At 37.3% G+C, this 22,194-nt stretch overlaps 2 protein-coding genes, 1 long non-coding RNA gene and 1 pseudogene across 3 annotated transcripts; 3 read left to right on the top strand and 1 right to left on the bottom strand.

Moving 5' to 3' along the window:
• Window positions 1–534: 534 nt before the first annotated feature.
• Window positions 535–2,270, top strand: LOC122003898. Its single transcript, XR_006118149.1, has 3 exons — window positions 535–1,199; window positions 1,671–1,830; window positions 1,930–2,270. It is a non-coding gene; the product is annotated as an uncharacterized LOC122003898 (long non-coding RNA).
• A 314-nt stretch (window positions 2,271–2,584) lies between these two features.
• LOC122004512 lies at window positions 2,585–13,760 on the bottom strand (annotated as a pseudogene).
• A 3,459-nt stretch (window positions 13,761–17,219) lies between these two features.
• LOC122003899 (pathogen-associated molecular patterns-induced protein A70-like) lies at window positions 17,220–18,164 on the top strand. Its single transcript, XM_042558876.1, has one exon. It carries the CDS (start codon window positions 17,301–17,303, stop codon window positions 17,979–17,981), a length of 681 nt encoding a protein of 226 aa, XP_042414810.1. The 5' UTR covers window positions 17,220–17,300; the 3' UTR covers window positions 17,982–18,164.
• A 2,422-nt stretch (window positions 18,165–20,586) lies between these two features.
• Window positions 20,587–21,138, top strand: LOC122004513 (pentatricopeptide repeat-containing protein At5g56310-like). Its single transcript, XM_042559388.1, has one exon. It carries the CDS (start codon window positions 20,587–20,589, stop codon window positions 21,136–21,138), a length of 552 nt encoding a protein of 183 aa, XP_042415322.1.
• Window positions 21,139–22,194: the final 1,056 nt, after the last annotated feature.

The raw sequence follows: 22,194 nt of genomic DNA on the forward strand, positions 1-22,194 counted from the left end.
AATAATAATTTTAAGATCGCTATAAATTTGTTCTAAAATTTGCCTTCACTCCAAATTAATTCTTACAACACCTATAAAATAAATTTGAGCAAAATACATCAAATTAATATCGCACATTAAATAAACTATTAATTTTACAATATTTTCTCTGAATTTAATTGAATAAATTAACCATTAATCTATTGCAATAAAATTCCTCATAAATCTAATTAATTTATAACTTAATTATTTAAAATTATCAATTTTAAAATTAATCAGAAAAAATCTGATATCTAAATTATTATTATTTTTTTAAAAAAATGCCTTGCTAGTCTATCAATTAACTTCGAAAGTAGAAAGAGATTTTGAAAGCAAAGAAGCAGTTTTGGCGGGGCTGGAGGAAAGTTCCAGATTTGTAGGCATGATTGACGTCCCAAATTGAATGCTGCACGTTTTCTTGACTGCGTCAGTGTCCTCACTGTCTCCGCTCAAGTTGGCCCATAACTAAATCTCGGGGCCGGATCTTCTAGACCAAAAATCCCTGATCTCAACCACATTCCTTATATAAAACCCTCCCTCACGCACGAATCACGTGCACGCGGCAACGCACAGAAAAACAAGCCCTAGCCTCGTCCTCTCGTCGCCTCCCTCCAGCGAGCCCTGTCCCCCCTCGCTCCGGCGTTCCAGCCCCCGGCGACCTCCCTCCCACGGCCTCCGGCGCCCGTGGCGAACTCCAGCGGTCTCAGCGTCGCCTCCCTCCCTCCAGCGCCGTCTCCAGCGCCGCCCTCCTGCACACGCCAACGCACAAAAAAAGCCCTAGCATCTTCCAACTCCAGCGTCGCCTCCCTTCCTCCAGCGTTGTCTCCAGCGCCGGCCTCCCGCCGACCTCCAGCGCTGCCCTCCAGCGCCATCTCCAGCGTCCTCTCCAGTCGCCTCCCTCCCTCCAGCACCCTCTCCAGCGCCAACTCCGCACAAAAGCCCTAGCCTCTCAACATCCAGCGCCGCCTCCAGCCAGCATCGCCGACCTCCAGCGCCGCCTCCCTGACCTCCAGCAACCTCCCGTCCTCCACCTCCAGTGGCCTCTAGCGACCTCGAATTCGAATTCCAGCGACCTCCGTCCTTGGCACCGTGTGGACAGAGCAATTTGAAGATTATTTAAGCAATGCAAGCGGTGTTGTGCATTTGGAACGGATCTTGATCTTTGAAGATCTCTGTCAAAGGTTGGTCCTCTACATCTTCTCAAATATTCCAGTCATCTCCATTTTTATGTGTGGATTGTTCTTAATTCTAGAATTTCGTGTTATTTGCAATTCATTTATTCTTTTCTTACATACAACCCTTTTGCTGCCTAAGCTAAGCTTCACCAATTCTTCATTTTTAACTTGCATAAAATCCTGTCAATTGTACTTCTAATGGTCATAGTAATATATATTTGGTTATGTTATTCAGTTACTTGTGGGTTTGCATTCATTCTACTGTCATATGTGTAGATGTTATTGACATGTAAACTGACAGTGCATTTAGCGTAGAAGTTATGAAATCTGGAGAACATTTTTAAGTGTGTCACGACATCTTGTTATTTTCCCCTATGAACAGGTTTGGAGACAATGTCTGTTAGATCAATTTATAGAGTTTTCAGTTGGATTAAGTGCATCCACTTCTACACATTTTCATTTTCTGTTGTCTTTCAGATCCAACTATCATTGTGCAAAGAAGAAAGAGAACTAAGCACCAACTGGGTTCAAGACAAAAAATGAACGTATTTTTTTTAAAGATAAAGCAAGCACACAGGAGATATCGGAACAAGTAAGAAGTCAGAGAAGAGTTGACTTTGTTTCTCACGCTGATCAGGTTCCATACTCCTGACTATAGAGTATTGACTGACTGAAGTTTACCCTTTCTTAGATTGCTAATGCAGATTTTTTTTTAAAAAAAATTGTGGATATGCAGGACGGGCACCAAGAACAGTTGCTTGGTCTCTGACCTACTCCCAACCTGCTAGCTCTTTGGCTGTCGAGATATAATGGATGTTGATCTAGTGATGGAGAATGATGAGACTAATTTTGAAGCCTAAATATTGAAGGAAAAGTCCTTGGATCATCCCTAAGTATTATTTTCTTCTTAATACATGTGTTGCTTATGCTTGAGGCACAGTGTATATCAATTATTTACAGCAAATTTATATGAAATTAACTCATCTGAGTTTGTAATTTATTTCACCAAGAATTTTCTTGTAGCATTCTACTTGGAAATCCCAAATAAGATAGTCAAGTCATTAAGATTGTGTTCCATTTCCCATTGTTCTATTTCTTTCAATGATTCAATGAAGCCCAAAACTTCATTTCATAAGAGTCTTTTTTTTTTTGCACTGCACTCAGCTTAAGTTAGCAATTTGGCGACTAATAAGGATCATTATTATGAAATTTGCATTGATTTATTTTGTGAATAGCCTACAGAACTTATCTGAGCTATAAAGCATAATTTGCATTTTGATTACATACAAAATAATAAATATTCTTTCAAGGTTGCTGGGTGTTAATTACAAAAATTCCTTTCTATACAAAACATGGATCAACATGAACATAAAAAAAAAAGTTATATGAATCAATGTGTCATCAAACATACATATTTTTTGTTACAAAGGCCAAATCTTTTACACATCACTGATACACAGTCACCATCATGGTAGCTCAACAAAAAAAAGAGCATACCTCAATGAGGAAACAATGTTGTGTGGAGGTGGATCCCTCTTCCATCTATGGTTTTCCTTTTTCTTATATACAGTACAAGCATCAAAGAATGGTTGCTTATCTTCAACAAGTTATACGAGGACCTGCGCTTTTGGAACGCGTCGTGAGCATTTGGCACGAGGATGATTTGTCAGACTGTAGGCACAGCCTTCCAGTAGTTCCATATCTTCCTCAAATGTGAATATGGATGCCATTTCTGGATTCTCAGGTAGCAACTTTGATGCCAGAAACCCAGCAATTGTCCATGTTTGATACAATCGTGATTGATTACTGCTGAATCTTGCGGTCAGGGTGTCATAGTATTCAGGCCATTGATCGTTCGAAAGCCTTTTCTCAGCTACCTAGACAGCTTTACGAGCTAATTCAGGCCGGCCCATCTTGATGCAAGCCAATGTGAACTAGAAAATCACAAAGGCAACTCATTTAGTAACACGATTGGAAGAAATAAAGTGTTAGAGAACTATCGATGAACACTTTAATATCTGCCATAGTAGGGTAGGCCATGGTCCACCATTATGATATGACCAAGGCCTGCAAAATATCTAGTGTTATTAGATCAAGAAACTAAGCAACTACAACAATCATCAAAGGTAACTTTTATGGATACCTGTTACCTATGCTTTTAGAATAACAAGTGATATTTGGTATCACTAACATCAACAATTTGTCATATTAGTAAAGAATGACGGAAATGTGATTCACAAATTATCGAGTGTTGTTAGATCAAGATACTTAGCAATTATGACAATCATCACAGAGAACTTTTGAGTTTATGGTGGCTTATTACTTTTTCTTTTAGAATAACTAGTAGCATTTCATATCACTAACATCATCAATATATCATATTGGTGAAAGATGATAGAAAACTGATTCAAGTTCTAAGCCATGAAGATGAGACTCTCATTAAACAGACGGCTATGTTGGGTTCTTTACTTACGCATTTTTCGGATCACTTCCAGTAATTATGTGCCATTCTTCATATTCTAACGCAGGATAACATATCTTCAGAGGTATATTCCAGATGAAATCCTCCCATTTTTTCTCCATCAGGTTCAGAATCTCCTCGGCTTGTCTCGGAGTGGTTAAAGATGAAGTGATAGCCCATAGATTACCCAGTGAGAAGAACCAGAAATCCATGTGAGCTGGCTGAAGGTTCCCGATCAAGTAGCCACCTTTTTCAGGAATCCAATCAACTAGCCAACTAGGAATTTGCTCCGGATAGATGTTGAATTTGTTAGTAGCACCTTGGGAGTATTCTTCAGTCTTGTAGCGATAAATCTCATTGATCTTCTTCATGTCAACCCAAAAGTACTCTCTGATATGGAATGATAGTGCAGTGAGCCTTCTATTAACAGCAAGCAGCAAGCTCCTGGATCCATCATCAGAGGCAATCATCTCACGCTAGCAATGCAAAGCACAGTAGAATAAAGCCTGTATGAAAATTACCAAATATGCATTATTACATAAATAAACATCAACAGAATCAGCTATCTGTCTCGCTCAGATTCCAAAATTACAAATCACTTTAACCAATACTAAAATTGAACTAAATAAAACAGATTCATTTCATTACTTGAATGCATTAATGTCATTGAGGTTTAAAAGGCATAGTTTATACGGTTCTCATCTTTGGACTATCTTATTGGCCTTGTATTGAAATTCCAGCTATCAATTAGCAATCCAGCTTCTTAACTTAATCTCTGTTCGGTGCAAGCATATCGTTTAACCCCTGAAAATAAATTACTTATGGGAAGCATTTAACTATTTTTATCAAAAGGACAGGGATTAGCCAATTAATTCATGCATGGTGATTTGTCATCATCAGTTGGAAGAGAACAAGTATCTGAGATGGCAAAATAGAACCCGTATTACTAGACTAAATGCCTTAAGGATATTGAATATTCATCAAAAAAAAAAAAAAAGGGAAAGATACACTTACTTGGATCTCAAGAGGAGAAATAGAATTCTGGAGACGGCGCTGGAGGGTGGCGACGAGGGAGGCCGGCGCTGGAGACGGCGCTGGAGGGAGGGAGGCGACGATGAGGCCGCTGGAGGTCGCCGCAGGCGCTGGAGACGGTGCTGGAGGGAGGGAGGCGACGCTGAGACCGCTGGAGTTCGCCGCGGGCGCCGGAGGCCGTGGGAGGGAGGTCGCCGGGGGCTGGAACGTCGGAGGGAGGGGGGACAGGGCTCGCGGGAGGGAGGCGATGCTGAGGTCGTTGGAGGTCGCCGCGGGAGGGAGGTCGCCGGGGGCTGGAACGTCGGAGGGAGGGGAGACAGGGCTCGCTGGAGGGAGGCGACGAGAGGAAGAGGCTAGGGCTTGTTTTTCTGTGCGTTGCCGCGTGCACGTGCTTCGTGCGTGAGGAAGGGTTTTATATGAGGAATGTGGTTCAGGAGGGGACCAGGGATTTCTGGTCTAGAAGATCTCGCCTCCTAAATCTCACACCACATCATCTCCGGTATAAAACCTATTTTAATAAAATTGTTGTCCTAGGATGTAGCACAGTTAGGGTACATGATTTCGTAGTCGAAAGATTCAGAATTCGATTCTCGGGGTATCATTGTCTCGGGTTAACATCCCGATTATACGCTTTCAACTGTGTATCTGTATTTACCTTCCTTCAAATTTGTGGGACCGATTCTAGGGGAACTGATGTGACGATTCCACATTTTTATAAAACATATTTTAATATATTTTCAGCACTAATTTAATATTTTTCCAGTACTAAATATTTTTCTAACTCTAACTAATACACATTATTTTCTATATAAAAGAAATATTTCTTAAAATATTTTATTCTTCCATCTTATAATTTATTATTTAACATACATATTAATTTATTTTAAATATTATTTATTTAAGTTAATAACTGATATAAATTTATAATATATAAAATTTACATAATAAATTCAATTAAATTAAATAATATTAATTTATAATATTTAAGAATATTTTAAATATAAATTTAATATTATAATATATTATATTTTAAAAAAATAACCCTTGCACCATCTTAGTGCTACACTATGCACTTGCACTAAAATGATACAAATTTAGAATTTCCATTGAAGTGTATTTGATGTCCCTTTTACATCAAAATAATCAAAATAATATAAAAGAGTATAGGTTATCGGTGGTCTTAAGTCACTTTCCAGTAGAACTGAGTAACATACTGTCGACCGTTATTGGTTCATTATTATTTTAATTTTTTATCGAATTATCTCTTTATTGAATCATCTAAGTAAATTTTTAAAATTATTAAATCATGTAGGATAATTTTAAAATTATTAAATAATATATTTATTTTTGATTTTTCCTTATCAGTCGGTTGATGTTTTAAAATAATCAAATTGATTTGACTATGTACTAAAAGGTCAGAATTTTAATCAAATCAATAAATTAATTTTTTTGTTTAAAAAAAATTAGTCGACTACATCAAATAATCTCGGATTGATACGAAACTAGTTCCTATTTGTTCATCTATCTCTTCTGATTATTTCTATGCCCTCAAACGTCAATTCGACGTTTGGTACATCAGCTGATTTTACCTAAAATTGGTTGATTGACCAAATGATCTCGGATTGACATGAAACTAGTTTCTGTGTTCCTCTACCTCTCCTGATTATATCCATGTCCTCAAACATCAACTTGACTCAATATATTGAAACCATTGATTTTTTTGAACATGAATATGTTTGAAAATTTTAATTCGTATTCAAAAAATCTAGTTGATGGACTAAATAAACTTGGATTGACATGACACTATATTCTATGTGTTCAACTAGTTCACCTGAGTATATACATGCCCTCAAACTTCAATTTGACACAATATATTGAGAGCAATGATTTTTTAAATATGAATTAAATTTTTTAAATATATTAATGTTAAAAAATCATTACTTTCAGTATAATGTGTCAAATTGAAATTTGAGGGCATGAATATAATAAGGAGAAGTAGACGAACATATAAGGACTATTTCGTGTCAATCCGAGGTCATTTGATTCATTAGTCGATTTTGCTTAAAATCGACTGATGGGCCAAATGACCTCGAATTGACATGAAATTAGATTCTGTATGTTTAACTAGTTCTCCTGATTATATCCATGTACTTAAATATCAATTTAACTCAATATATTGAAAGCAATGATTTTTTAACATGAATATTTTTGAAAAATTTAGTTCATGATCAAAAATCATCGCTCTCAATATATTAAGTCAAATTGATATTTGAGGACATGGATATAATCAAGAGATGTAGAAGAACAAATAGGAACTAGTTTCATGTTAATCTGAGGTCATTTAGTCATCATCCCATTTTGGACAAAATCAGTTGATGGACTAAACGCCTTGGATTGATATAAAACTGGATTCTATGTATTCAACTAGTTCTCATGATTATTTCCATGCTCTCAAATATCAATTTGACTCTATATATTGAGAGCGATGATTTTTTGAACATGAATATATTTAAAAAATTTAATTCATGTTCAAAAAATCCTTCCTCTCAATATATTAGGTCAAATTGATTTTTTGAGGGTATGGGTATAATCAAGAAAACTAGTTAAAATCATAAGATCTAGTTTCTTGTCAATCTGAGGTCATTTGGTCTATTAGCCAGATTTTTTAAACATGAATTAAAATTTTTAAATATTTTTATGTTTAAAAAATTATTGCACTCAATATATTGAGTCAAATTGATGTTTGAGGACATAAATATAATCAGGAGAGGTAGGTAAATGTTAGGATCCTACGTACTCGGCTAGAGAGGGGGGGTGTGAATAGCCGCCCCAAATCGCTCGTTTCTTTCTACAAATCAGGTTAGCGCAGCGGAAAAATAACAACAGAAACGTAAATGGAGAAATCAAACCTTAGACGCAGCGATGTAACGAGGTTCGGAGATGAAACTCCTACTCCTCGGCGTGTCCGTAAGGTGGACGAAGCCTATCAATCCGTCGGTGGATGAGTCCCCGGAGAACCGGCTAATATATACTCCTTGTGGGTGGAGAAACCTCGCCACAATAACTCTTGCAACAGCAAGATAGAAGTACACAAAATACAAAGAAGCACAAGACAATATGAATGTAAAAACAAACACGCTTGCCTTCTCGTCGGAGTACAGGCAACTTCACGAGACGCCTACAACAGAGGAACCTCAAAGAAGCTCACACGAAGCTTCGAACTCAACAAAGCTCAAGAGCACAGCAGCTCAAGAAGAAGAAGGAAGAAGAAGAAGAAGGAGGCTCGCAGCAGCAGCCCTTTTAATAACCGCCAAGAAACACAGAAGAAATCTAGCCGTGGCGCGCGATAAGTGCTGGATCGATGCGTGGACCGATCAGGCTCCATGTGGATCGGTCCACGGACCGATCCATTCCCTCCTTTGTTCCGTCCCCGATCGGTCCATGGATCGATCAGGGAACCTCTGATCGGTCCGGGACCGATCAGGCTTCGATCGGTCCCCGGCACGATCAGCCCCTCTGCGCCTCGCTCTGTTCGCTTCGATCGACTCGATCGGTCACCGATCGATCAGTTAACACATACTGATGTTATTGATCGGTCACCGACCGATCGAATATTTCAGATCACCGGATCGATCACCAGATCGATCCAGCTCATGGTTTTTGCCCAAACCAAGTCCAAACCAACATCCGGTCAATCTTGACCTGTTGGTACATTGCGCCTAGCATCCGGTCACTTCCTTGACCTGCTAGGACTCCCCGCTAAGTGTCCGGTCAATCCCTTTGACCCACTTAGACTTTTCTCTCCGTACCAAGTATCCGGTCACTCCTATGACCTACTTGGACTTCCCATCACTAGATGTCCGATCACCCTTGATCCATCTGGATTTTCCCTTGCCCGGCTTCACTCACCAGGACTTTCACCTAGCTTCACTCACTAGGGTTTTCACACTGCCTAACATCCCAGTTAGGACTTTCTTATTGCCTGGCTTCACTCACCAGGACTTTCCAACTGCCTAACATCCCAGTTAGGACTTTCCCACTGCCTAGCTTCACTCACCAGGACTTTCCACACTGCCTAACATCCCAGTTAGGACTTTCCCACTGCCTGGCTTCACTCACCAAGACTTTCCAACTGCCTAACATCCCAGTTAGGACTTTCCCACTGCCTGGCTTCACTCACCAGGACTTTCCACACTGCCTAACATCCCAGTTAGGACTTTTCCGTGCCAAGTCTCCATACTTGGACTTTTCCAGTGCCAAGTCTCCATACTTGGCCTTTTCCCGTGCCAAGTCTCCATACTTGGACTTTTCGCGTGCCAAGCTCCCTGCTTGGACTTTTCCAGTGCCAAGTCTCCATACTTGGACTTTTCCCGTGCCAAGTCTCCATACTTAGACTTTTCGCGTGCCAAGCTCCCTGCTTGGACTTTTCCAGTGCCAAGTCTCCATACTTGGACTTTTCTAGTGCCAAGCTCCCTGCTTGGACTTTTCCGTTGACAAGTCTCCATACTTGGACTTTTTCCCGAATCAGGTCAACCAGGTCAACCTTGACCTACGGTTGCACCAATAATCTCCCAAACATCTATTCTTCTCCCATATCAAGAATACAACTCTTCCACGAGTGTCAAACATCAAAATACAACTCAACTAGGTCAACCTTGACCTAAGGTTGCACCAACAATCTTCCTAAGTCAAACATCAAAATACAACTCGAGTCAGGTCAACTCGAGTCAGGTCAACCAAGTCAACCTTGACCTAAGGTTGCACCAACAGTAAACACATAAAAACTATTTTCATGTCAATCCGAAGTTGTTTGATCCATCAACCGATTTTATCTAAAATTGATTGATGGACCAAACAACCTTAGATTGACATGAAACTAGATCTTATGTGTTTGGTTAGTTCTCCTGATTATATTCATATCCTCAAACTTTTATTTGACTAAATATATTGAGAGCAATGATTTTTTGAACATGAATTAAAATTTTCAAATATATTCATGTTCAAAAAGTTATTGCTCTAAATATATTGAGTCAAATTGAAGTTTGAGGGTATAAATATAATCAGAAGAGGTAGACGAACATATAAGAACTTATTTCATATCAATCCGAGATCATTTGGTCCATCAGCCAATTTTAGGTAAACCGGCTAATGGATCAAACAACCTCGGATTGACATGAAATAATTCCTATATGTTCATCTATCTCTCCTTATTATATCCATGCCCTCAAACTTCAATTTGACCCAATAATAATTTTTTAAACATAAATATATTTAAAAAATTTAATTCATATTCAAAAAATCATTGCTCTCAATATATTGTGTCAAATTAAAGTTTAAGGGCATGGATATAATTAAGAGAACTAGCTGAACATATAGGATCTAGTTTCATATCAATCCGAAGTCATTTGGTACATCAGTCGTATTTTTTGAACACAAATTGAATTTTTCAAACATATTCGTGTTCAAAAAAATCATTGCTCTCAATATATTGAGTCAAATTAACATTCGAGGGCATGAACATAATCAAGAGAGATAAAGGAATACATAGAAACTAGCTTCATGTCAATCCGAAGTCATTTGGTCAATCAGCAAGTTTTAGTTAAAATCAGCTAATGTACAAAATGTCAAATTAACATTTGAAGGCATACACTTTACAAGTTTGTCTTCTTTATTAGCTTGAACTATAGTTTAGCGTCAATAGATTGTCATTTGAGAGTGAAACTCAAGAGTTCATCTAATTTGTTGTTGCAAATATATATTGTAATTATACATAACAAAAAGTACAAAATAGTGACATAATATTTTCATGGCTATTCCGTTGCTAAAGACATTGTGATGGAATAGCAACGGAAAATGTACCTTTATATACATATCAATCGTTGGCACTATAGCAACAAAATATTAAATATTCGTCGCTATTAATAGCTATCCATCGTTATATTTAATGACAGATAATTTAATTTCGGTCACTACTAGCCAAACGGAGCGAAATCTCTGTTAAGGTATTAGCGACGAACAATTGATATATCCGTCGCTATTAGTGATGTATAATTGATATATCCGTCGTTAATCGTTGATCCGCAGTATCGAGAAGTATCGTATAGATATCAATGTTCAGCTAGTAGCGACGGAATTTTAAATTTCCATCGCGATTGGAGACGAATGTTTGAAATATCTGTCGCTAATAGCGATAAAAATTTAAAATATCTATTGCCAATAACGACGGAGATTTAAAATTATGTTGCTAATTTATGATATAGTGGACTAATGCCCTTTTTGTTTTTCCTATTTTCCTTGTTTACATATAAATCTAAATCACTCCAACAATTATTATAAGTGATGATTTTCACAATAAAATCCTAATGCATATCAATAAAACTTACAATAAACTCACTACACATCAACAATTATAATATAACAAACTCATAACACATAAAGAGCGCACAATAAATCATAAAGAACACAATAATCTAGCTAAAATAAAATGAATAATAGATATATAATAGTAAATTCAAACACAGTTTTGAATCTTATAACATAAAGTTTGTCCAATACAAAGTAATCTTACAATTCATCTTAATCAAAATAAGGAACAAAATCATCTCTAGGTCCTACATGAAATTTCGTTAAAATAACTATTTATCTTAAACTAATAAGTAATTTAGGTAGTAGACATTCTTTAAAAATACATACATGCGTCTGGAAAAAAAATGCCAAATCTAAAAATGATCATGAAAATATATAATATAATCAGAGATGCATATGATTATTAAAAAAATATTATTTTTGACTGAAATTAAAAGTTTAGATAAATGGTACATACCTCAAAATAATCTGTTCTACAGGAGAATGGACGAGATCCTAGGTGTCATGGAACTCCAAATGACGCGGCTCAAATATCTGTGAATCAGGAGACAACGTCGCTGCAAATGCTTCCATAAGACGAACTATCACCTCAGTCTGAACCTGTCGCTACCTCATCTCCCGTATCTCTACGTCCCTCCTCGTCATCGTCTCCTCCAATGATGATAGTCGAGTCCGCAAGTCCTCATTTTCCTTCCGCAATTCTCGTAGCTCACTAGATGAGGAGGAGGAAGTAGGACGATTCCTGATCTCTGGAGCCCTCATCTGCTCATATATAACTTTGGCATGAGAGCCAAACTCGTAGAGGGATGTCTTCTTCCTTCTACCAATGACAACATAATAAATGTCATTAACTACATCGGTGAAAAGAGACTATGACCCTTCTCCCTCTACCCCAGGCTGAGACACCTCAACAACTCTACTGGACATTGGTTCATGTGTCAAAATAATGATTTTATTAACCTCCACATAAAGTCTACAAATATATCACTAAATTTAATATTTTTATGTTAATTGCTGAGGAACACCAATCGATAAATGGATCATCTTTCTTTTTATGAGTTTTGTTAAATATCTTCCAACAAGTGAGATGTCTCTATAATTTAGTAGTCCGTGTACAGAAAATGTAAATACATTAAAACTAATAACAAAACATATGTAAGAAATATTTATATAACTTAATTTTAAACATACCAAGTCAGAGGCATGCTTCACAATCGAACGAGATCTAGTAGTATGCTTTCTGGATCCGGTGCTCAACCTAGCAGGCTTTGAATTACTATTGTTACGTGCAATCGCTGAATTGTCCTACCAATGCTGGACAACCCAAATGACTCTCTAAGACTATCAAACTACATCAGGGACCTCGGATGGCCTGGTGCTCCTCTGCATCCACTTGTACAACATGCCCCTATACAATTTAGAGTAGTAGACATTCCAAATTTTCTTAATCATTTCCTCCTGACTCCTCCTCCCAAACATATCTCTTCTACAATAATATATTTTGACAATTAATATCATGTAAACTACAAATATGTTTCTATTCAAAATACTTATAAAAAATTTACCGTAATAAAAATTCTTCATATCCTGGTCTACGAGCTGTCATGTAGTACCAACAGGAGATAATCGTTCTTTAAACTTTTTAGATATATACGATGCTACCTGGTGATCATCCGGGAGAAAACTGCATGGAAAAATATCATGTATTAAATATGTTTAATAATTAAAAAGAAGCTATAGTACTAAAATAATTACTAAATACTGTATTACTTATCTGTCACCAACAACTCGCAAAATAGTCTGGTCACCACGTGGTCTCTGTGCTGGTTTCAAACGGATATATCCATATGAAGTAAACTGGTTCACATAATCGGACTTCTCGATCAAGATAGACTGTTAAGTGAAGCATGACATCTAAGAAAGATGGGGGAAAATATTGCTCCAATAAGCAGAGTGTAACAACCAAGTCAGATTGCAGCTTATCTAACTTGGCTACATCTATAACCTTGCAACAAATATCTTTGAAGAAGAAGCATAATCTTATGATGGCGTATATAACATGTTTTAGCAATGTATCACGTATGATTATTAGTAGAAAATGCTGCATTAAAACATGACAATCATGAGATTTCAAACAAGTCAACTTTAGCTGATCCATGCACACAATATTGTTTATATTTGAAGAGAAACCTTACAGAACTTTTATATCCTTTAATGACTTGCACACTTGTAACTTTTGTTTTTGTTTTTTTTGTGAAAGAGCAAGCAGCAAGAGGAAGATATGTTCTCTTCTTCCTGACTATAGGTGTTAATTCAGGTCAAATTCCCATCTCAACCATGTCCAACCTAGCTGTCATATTATCCTTGGTTTTTTCTTTAACATTCATCAAAGTATTAATAAGAGATTCGAATACATTTTTCTCAATGTGTATAACATCGAGACAATGCCTAACATGCAGGTGTTTCCAGTAAGGAATATTAAAAAAGATTAACTTCTTCTTCCAACATTTTTTGAAATTTATTGCTCCTAAATCTTTTTCGTCCATATTGACTTCCAACTTATTAGCCTTTGCATTATATTTTTTCCCTCTCACACTTATCTTCTTTCTAAACTCACACCTTATGTCAGAAAGTTTGTCAAACAACTTAATCCCAGATAATGGTCTAACTTCTTCTCCAAGTTCCTCTATGCCATTAAACTCCTTCATTTGCCTATGATGGAGATGAAACTGTGAGAAGAATCATCTATGGCCAGTAAATGACATTTGCTTCATATTTTCCAAGTGCTTTGCATAAATATCTTCTCTGCATACTGGACATGCATAATAACCATGTGTAGTACATCCACTAAGGTTACCGTAGGTATGAAAATCATTGATGGTCTATAATAAGACTTCTTTAAAAGTGAAGAACTACCTTTGATAAGCATCATAGACTCCATCAACTCCTTCCCACAATCATTGCAAATCTTCAACTAACACTCCAGATAAGCATCTATATCGTTTCCTGGCTGCTTAGGCTCTAAAATGAGCATAGTTAGCATGATGTATTTCCTCTTCATGCACATATCTGGAAGTAGATTATAGCTGACAACATGATTGGCTAGCAGTTGTACCGACTACTAAGGTTGCTATGAAGATTAATGCCATCAGCTGCAAGTACTAGGCGAAGATTTCTTGGCTCACTTTTGAAGTCGGGCCACATATGATCCACCAACTTCCATGATGGTGAATCAATTGGATGGTGTAATTGACCAACAACTCTTGTAGAATCTGCATGCCATATTAAATTTCTTGAGGTCTCTAAAGATTTAAACATGTGCTTAAATCTTGATATAGGAGGAAAATACCAAATTGCCTTAGCAGGAATACCTTTCTTCTCAACCTTGCTTTTGGTTAGCTTCCACCATGACAAGCCACATCTAGGGCAACTTACGCCGTTTATATATTGCTTCATATAAAGAATATAATACAATTATTAGAACAAGCATGAATCTTTTCATGAGTCAATGCCAAACAACTCAATGTCTTTTTTACATCATACATTGAGGACGTTAGATTGTAATTATTTGGTAGCATATCCCCAAAATCTAATAGTAGATCTGAAAATAGAGCATCAGTCATTCCATGCCTTGCTTTTGTATTGTAAAGTTTCACAAGTGCACTCAACTTTGTATAATGTTGGCATCTCTTGTACAATGATTTCTCTGATTTCTCCAAAAACTTCATAAACACTTCAGGATTTTCTATATAGTTATCATACGCTGTCTCACATATATGAGCGATTTCAAAGTTATCATAATAATTATTAATTAGCTCCTGGTTGACATTTCATTTTACTTTATCATCTTTGGCAGACTTATTATGCCAAATCCAATTCACATAATTTTGACTAAAATCATGGAAATAAAGATGCTCTAAAATAGACTTAACTGATCCTTTTTTAAGATTGATACATTTGCAACAAGGACAATGAATATCATTGGGTCAATATTAGGATTCTGTAAATAATTTCTAATGAACTGTTCTGCACCCTCCTCATACTATTTGGACTTTCTATCCAAGTATATCCAAAATTTATTCATTTCAATCTAGAAAAATTCTCAAATAAATTAGGTCACAATTTGAAGATATTAAAGTAAATATACAAAAGTTAAAAAAATACTACATGTAGTTCAAAATGTAAATTCCATGAAACTTCAATTTAAAAATCTAATACAAGAAGTAAGAAGATACACTTCAAAGAGGTAGCTGTGTGGTATGAAGAAAATTTTATTAACAGCATTAACATACTAATTTCTAATGATATTAAGTTATTTGTAATATGGGTTGGTTAACAAAAGAGTTAGTAGTTTCATAATTGTATTATAAATAACAATGTAGATTTGTAAATACATAATTGCATTATAGAGAACTACAAAATGGACAACCTACATTGCACAACATTTCTGTAATGGTTAACATGTGGCTTTAAATGAATTTTCTACCATTCTAATGTATCAACAATGACACTCAAAATCATGACACTCAATTCATAAATTGTACAAGTGTTAGAAGAACTATATCAGTATATCCTATGTATGCATTTGTAATCTGAGACACGAGATTCATTTTCATATCAGTAGACTTACGAGTTGATGTTGCAAATGAAGTTTTGAACACGAAAAGGGTTCAACAATAGTCTTGTCTTGTACCAAATTGACAAGTTAAATGATTTAGGAAGATATTCCAGTCAATGGAAACAAAGGTCCAGTATTGATCATAATTCGGTTGTAAAACTATGTAAATGGTTTAGGCAAGGCAAGAAACATCAGTAATTGATCTAACATCCAAAATGTCAATTGAGTGATAGATTTATGGAAAGCTAGAAGAAAACATAGGGAGGAGATACCATAACTATAAGGAAGGAGATGCCAAAAACCATAGGGCAGAAAACCAACCTGGTTGATGAACAGATCGGGCTGCAGGATCGAATCAGTTAGAGACGGCGATCTCAAACTCGAACTCCTAGGAAACACTTGCCTCTTCTTCCTGTGGCCAGGAAACCTTAAAGAGGAAGAGATGACGCTCCAGGGAAAGGAAAGAAGGGGGTGGGAGAGGGAAGACGCGCGTGGCCGAAAGGAAGGGAAGATGAAAAACAAAGGCGACGATGAAACCTCGCGCTCGGCTAAGTTATTAGAATTTTATCAAAGGATTAGTTTAAAAATAATAACTGATTAATTTATTAATAAATAGAAAAAATATTTTAATCGGTTCAGACTTATTACTTCACCATATAAACATATGATTTTTATTTTGTGACTTATTACTTCATCAAATATATATTATGAAATAAAATATCAATAAAAATTAATAGTGAGATCTACAATTTTAAATCTATAAAGTCTAAAATAAAATTTATTTTATCAAATTTATTTCTGAAGTTGATTATCCTATATTATTTTGTAATTATAAATTATTGAAGTAATCTGGGTAAAATCCATACCCAATTTTCATATAGTGCAGCACTATAGTTACTTTATACATGGAGACTAAAAAGATATGTCAAAATATCTAATCCAATAGGACCAAATCCAATATATATACGATGGATTCATATCTGCTATCAGTCCATACGTATGCCCATACAAATTTCACATTAAATAATACAAACTTCATAACCATTAATTAAATCACAAAATAGGTGGTCCATCTTTTAGCGACATAGATCCATATGTTACAAATCATATCAAAATGGATAAAATCCAACAGAAACTTCATTGATTTTCTTACCCTACTGCTAAATGCCAACTTCGAGCGAGTCGATCCTAGAGTAGCATCACCATTGTTGTCGACAAGAAGCTCCCCTCAGTTGCAGCTAGAACGGCATCAATTTCAATGTTATCCCGTATATCATCTACACATATATCCTATCTTTGATAATTTCAGTTTTTCATATGAGTTTTCCCGTATATCATATGTTATCCTGCTGTATGTTTTATTGCTGTCAACGATCGGGATTAAATATGTTTAGATCGGACGGCAAAAAAGAAGGTGCCATTGTGTATTGTATTCGATACATCGCCGTAACTCGTGTTTCGTTGTCGCCGTCTGCACGTGCCACGTGCAACAGCTGTAGAACCGCCTTTTGATAAGCGTTAAATGTTTCCCCCACTCCTCAGTCGCTCACCCAGTCGCCTCTCCTCTCCTCTCCCCTCCCATTACTCCGATCCCCAAATCGGCAAACCCTAGAAGAGATCAGGAATCACAATGTTGGATCAGTGGCTGCCATCGACTTTGGCCTCCATATTTGGCTGGTTCACGCCCACCGTCCTCTTCGTCCTTGTCAACATCGTCATCGGCACCATCGCCATCGCCTCCAAGTTCTCCTCCCACCACCACCACCACCACCACCACAACCACAACCAGGCGTCCGCCCCGGCGCTCGATGAGGTCGCGGCAGCCTATCCCGGGGGCTACCTCTTCCGCTCCCTTTCCCGTTCCCCATCCCTCGTCCTCGACCGCCTCCGCTCCTTCAACCTCAACCGCCACGTCGTCGAGCTCTCCCCTCCCCTCGAGGAGGACCAGGCGCCGCATTTGGGCGCCAAGGAGAAGGAGGAAGAGGCGGACGACGAGCACCAGCTGCATCTGGATCGGAGCCAGTCCGACGCGCATCCGACGGGCGGGGAGATGCCGCCGAAGCTGGCGGTGAGAATAAAGAAGTCGGCCAGCGAGAAGTCGCCGTTCGCACACTTCGAGGAGACGGAGATCGAGAATGCAGCTGCAGCCTCGAGAGAGGCCGCCGATCAGGTGGAAAACGACGGCGTCGGGGGCGGCGAGGTGGACGCGCGGGCGGACGACTTCATTAACCGGTTCCGGCAGCAACTGAAGCTGCAGCGCCTGGACTCAATCTTAAGGTACAAGGAGATGCTTGGCCGTGGATCCACCTAGAGAACAAGATTACTACTAGAATGAGTACTAGAATTAGCGTCTGTCAATTTCGTTGTGCGTCCTGTTGCTCAGAACGTCCTTGCGATGCATTAGTTTTAGGTTTGTCTGATGCATTTGGTATTTTTATTTCTAGTGTCGTTTGTTATTATTGTTATTATTATTATCAAAAGTTTTTGTGCTTCATCATGCCATGGGTTCCCAATTCGATCCGATTGGATGGTTGTGATTCCAACTACTACTGGCCGGCGCATCGTATCTATAATCTATTTTGTTCTGTAATCAACCGCTGTGCAATAATGATTGATAGTTCCTCACGTGTGTTAGGGTCTAAGCATGGTTTAAATGTTTTGATATGGGTGGTGGTGGTGTAAAATTAGCTGCACCGCGGCCCTACCTGACAGGACGCGACGATGGGGCTCGGCTCGTGGGTTAGACCAGACCATATATGGACCTAGACGACTCGGCAAAACGAGGTCAAGAGAGTTGTGTCATCCTTTACCTCTGCAAGGAATCTTAGAACTACGACTAGTCGTTGCAAAGTGAGTAGAGAAATGAGGCGGAAGGTTCAAACCCCTTAGTTCCTTGATTTGTTAGAAGTTGAAAAGTTATACTTGAATGCATGAACGATACTAAATGTTATATATATATATCTTGATCTTGTTTGAAAATTAAGAATACAGAACTGCTAGAATAATGACGTGGATGAAATATTGATCGAGTCATGGTGTCCTGGAGGAGGGGGTGTTGGGATGATTTTTGTTTTGATCAAGTTTTCATAAGTCCTCTGGTCAATGCTACCTGCAGCCAGTGACCGGGTCGCTCTGGTCTTTGGTATTCCGATACTCGAGGCAGATCCAACGAATGTTTAAGTAACAGACTAATACTAGAATAATCAAATGAATGGGGAGTGAGTATGAAAACGTACACTACAACAAAAACCTTCATAGACATTGGTTTTCCACCGATGTCTATTTCATTTTCGACCAATGTCTATGAAGCCGATGTAAAAGGTCTGCCATTTTAGACATCGGGTTAAAATCGGTGTAGTATCACTTAACGACACCGGTTTTCGAATCGGTTATTAACCGGTGTAGTATCACTTAACGACACCGTTTCATCAACGGTGTAAAATCGATGTAATATTGTATGTTAATAACACCAGTTTTGACAGCGATAAATGACCGATGTAATATTAGTTAATAACACCGATTTTGCAGCGGTGGAAAACCGATGTAATATGGATATTTTTTAACAGCACAAATTTGATTTCCGAAACAATGAAAAACCGACAGTAATAAAAAAAAATACACAAATATTCACAAATTACACAAATATTCTTCATTCAACAATATCCATAAAATACACAAATATTCACAAATTATATAAATAATCTTCTTACAACAGTATCCATAAAATACCCAAACATTCTTTTTACATCAAAAGCTAGCTAATAGATATCAAAATCAAGGTAGAACATTCTTTTAATAACACATTAAGGTAGAACCACACTTCAAATGTAATCTAGCATGCATTCAACCCACTCGAACCGCACTTCATCAATTTCAACTCTGGAGTACTTGAGATTTGTAAACTGTAAAAACACATAAATAATATATTAGTAAACTAAGACCAAAAATCATAATTGAAAAAGTAGTAAGAGCACCATGTAACAAGATGACTAATTGGAATGCTTAAAAAGAAAAACATTCATCAATTATCTCAACCACATCATATAGTGATAGATCTATCATTCCTGGGAACTTAATATAATCCAAACTAAAAATTTTAATCTAACTACATAAACAGCAATTTAATCTTTCAAATTCAATTCATTAGTAGTCGACCCAAATGACATAACTGTTTACCACTAAGAGTACATGGAAAGTAAATAAATTCACTTTTAGTTTGCAAATAATAAATTCACTTTTATCACTAAGAGTACATGGAAAATAAATAAATTCCTCAGTATTAATAAAGATGAGTAACATCAATTCATTTATATGATTTCCAATGAGATATATATGCACCTTAGATGATAATTTATGTTTCAGAAGAGAAGCAACAGAGCATAAAGCAACAATAGTCAATAACCACACCTCATCGCCAATGTCATTCATGTAAAGATTCAGCCATAGCAAGGACTTAGTTTTCTTAACATACTCAGTGATGCTAAAGGCGCCTTTGGGACCAATCTCATTGTTGCCAATATCTAGAAGTATTATTTTTCCTAAACAAGAAGAAATATAGTTTTACATAATTGCTGAGAAGTAGTACAATCAATAAATACTGGAAAGTCAACAGATCTGATGAAGAAATTAAATCTGCAAGAAAGAACTGCATGGATAGAAAATCTAAGTGTGTGTAAGTCTTATTAGCTTGAGATGTATAGATCGAATTGCCTTATTCTCAACTAGTACTCCAGCAAGACTTGCAAAACCCTATAAAATTTCACATGGAAATAAGGTGTAAGGAGTAAGGACACCAGAAACAAAGTGTAAAAGATCTAGGAATTTCATAAAAAAACATGAAAGATTGCCCAAGAATAAGGTCATACAGAATATAATTGTGTGTAAGTCTTAAGTCTGTGTGGATTGGCTGTAAATGGATGTGGTATGACTACTTTTTCCCTGTTCGCGCAGATGATCAATTCAGATTGCGACCAGATAGGATTACCTTCATCGGAATTTTGATGGCTTGTAGCCATGTAGGCATGATTGACACTGCTATCATCGGCTTCAATTGCATGAAGACAGTTTATGGAGTTGAGCCAAATGCAGAACATGTTGGATGCTTGGTGGATGCTCTTTCTCGTGGGGGGTATCTCGATAAGGCGAGATCAGTGCTTGAGAGCATGCTTTTCGAAACAAATGCTTCTGCTTGGCGTGCACTTTTAGGTGGATGCTTTGCTCATGGTGATTACGAGTTGGGCGTAGTGGTGGCGAGGCATCTCATTGAGCTTGAGCCACCGGAGGAAAGTGGATATGTAGCTCTACAAAAGTTGTATGCGATTACTGGTAGAACAGAGGATGCATTGAAAGTGAGGAAACTGATGTGTGATTTGGACATCAAACAATCCTCAGGAGCAAGCATGATTGAAGTGGAAGGAGCAGCGTGTGAGTTCTTGGCAGGAACACTATGTGTTGGAGTGTATACTTAAAAGTTTAGCTTTTGTACACATTTATTTTGAAATAAAGAATCACATTGGTCAAATGTTTACATTTATTTGTTAAATGTAATTGTTCAATTAATTTATATAGTAGATAACATGGAGTGTGGAGTCACACTTAGAAGATCATGTTGTCGGTTCTCTATAAATTATAAACAGTTGCTCACGACTAAGATGGAAAGAAACAAACCATCAGAATAGACGTAGTGTAATTAAGTATTAGTTTATCTTGACTAATAAATTACACTGATACACTTTAAGTGTATTGAGTAGAATCATTTAGGTAAGTTCTTTTTGTATTGACTTAGTAAAAGAACTAGACCTTAGTTATTATGGAAGTGTGTGCTCTTAATCCTAATAATAACAAACATGTATATTTAATATTTATTCTTTGACTTATCAAAGGGTGAGGTTTAGCTCGATAAATTAATATGCCCGATAAGTTGGGAAATGATATTACTTATAGTATGTGTTTTTGATTATAGAAGGAAGTTGTGTCCTACTTATCTAGGTTGAGAATGTCCCCAAGAGGAGCTCATAAGGATTGCCATGTTAAACCCTGCAGGTGGACCTAGTCCAACATGACAATAAAGTTGAGTAGTACTACTCTTGGAGCTAGATATTAATTAAATGAGTTGTCAGTAACTCACTTAATTAGTGGACATTCGTAATCTTAAACACAGGGAGTCTAACACACTCATGATAAGAAGGAGCCCATAATGTAATTTGGGATTGGTGCGGTAGTGCGGTAATAACTCTTTAGTGGAATGAGTTATTATCGGTGAACTTGAGTTGTGTGTTCGGGGCGAGCATGGGATACTCGAGCTCATCGGAAGGCCAAAACCAATTTCTCCTCTAGGTCCCTGTTGTAGCCTCAATAAAGCCTCAAGTCCATCCAAAGAAAAGTCTATCTTGGTGTCCAAGAAGGGGTCGGTTCATTGCTTGGTGACCAAGCGATGGCCGACCACATATTCTCTAGAAGTGGCCGGCCCTTGCTTTGAGAAAAGGGGCCGGCCGTAATATTTAAATTAGGAAGGTTGTTTTTGA

Source organism: Zingiber officinale, chromosome 7B (assembly GCF_018446385.1).
Source record: "Zingiber officinale cultivar Zhangliang chromosome 7B, Zo_v1.1, whole genome shotgun sequence".
NCBI classification, from domain to species: domain Eukaryota; kingdom Viridiplantae; phylum Streptophyta; class Magnoliopsida; order Zingiberales; family Zingiberaceae; genus Zingiber; species Zingiber officinale.

Excerpts from the sequence above, each read along its gene's own strand:
- LOC122003899 (XM_042558876.1), top strand. The coding sequence starts at position 17,301 with ATGTTGGATCAGTGGCTGCCATCGACTTTGGCCTCCATATTTGGCTGG.
- LOC122004513 (XM_042559388.1), top strand. The coding sequence starts at position 20,587 with ATGTGGTATGACTACTTTTTCCCTGTTCGCGCAGATGATCAATTCAGA.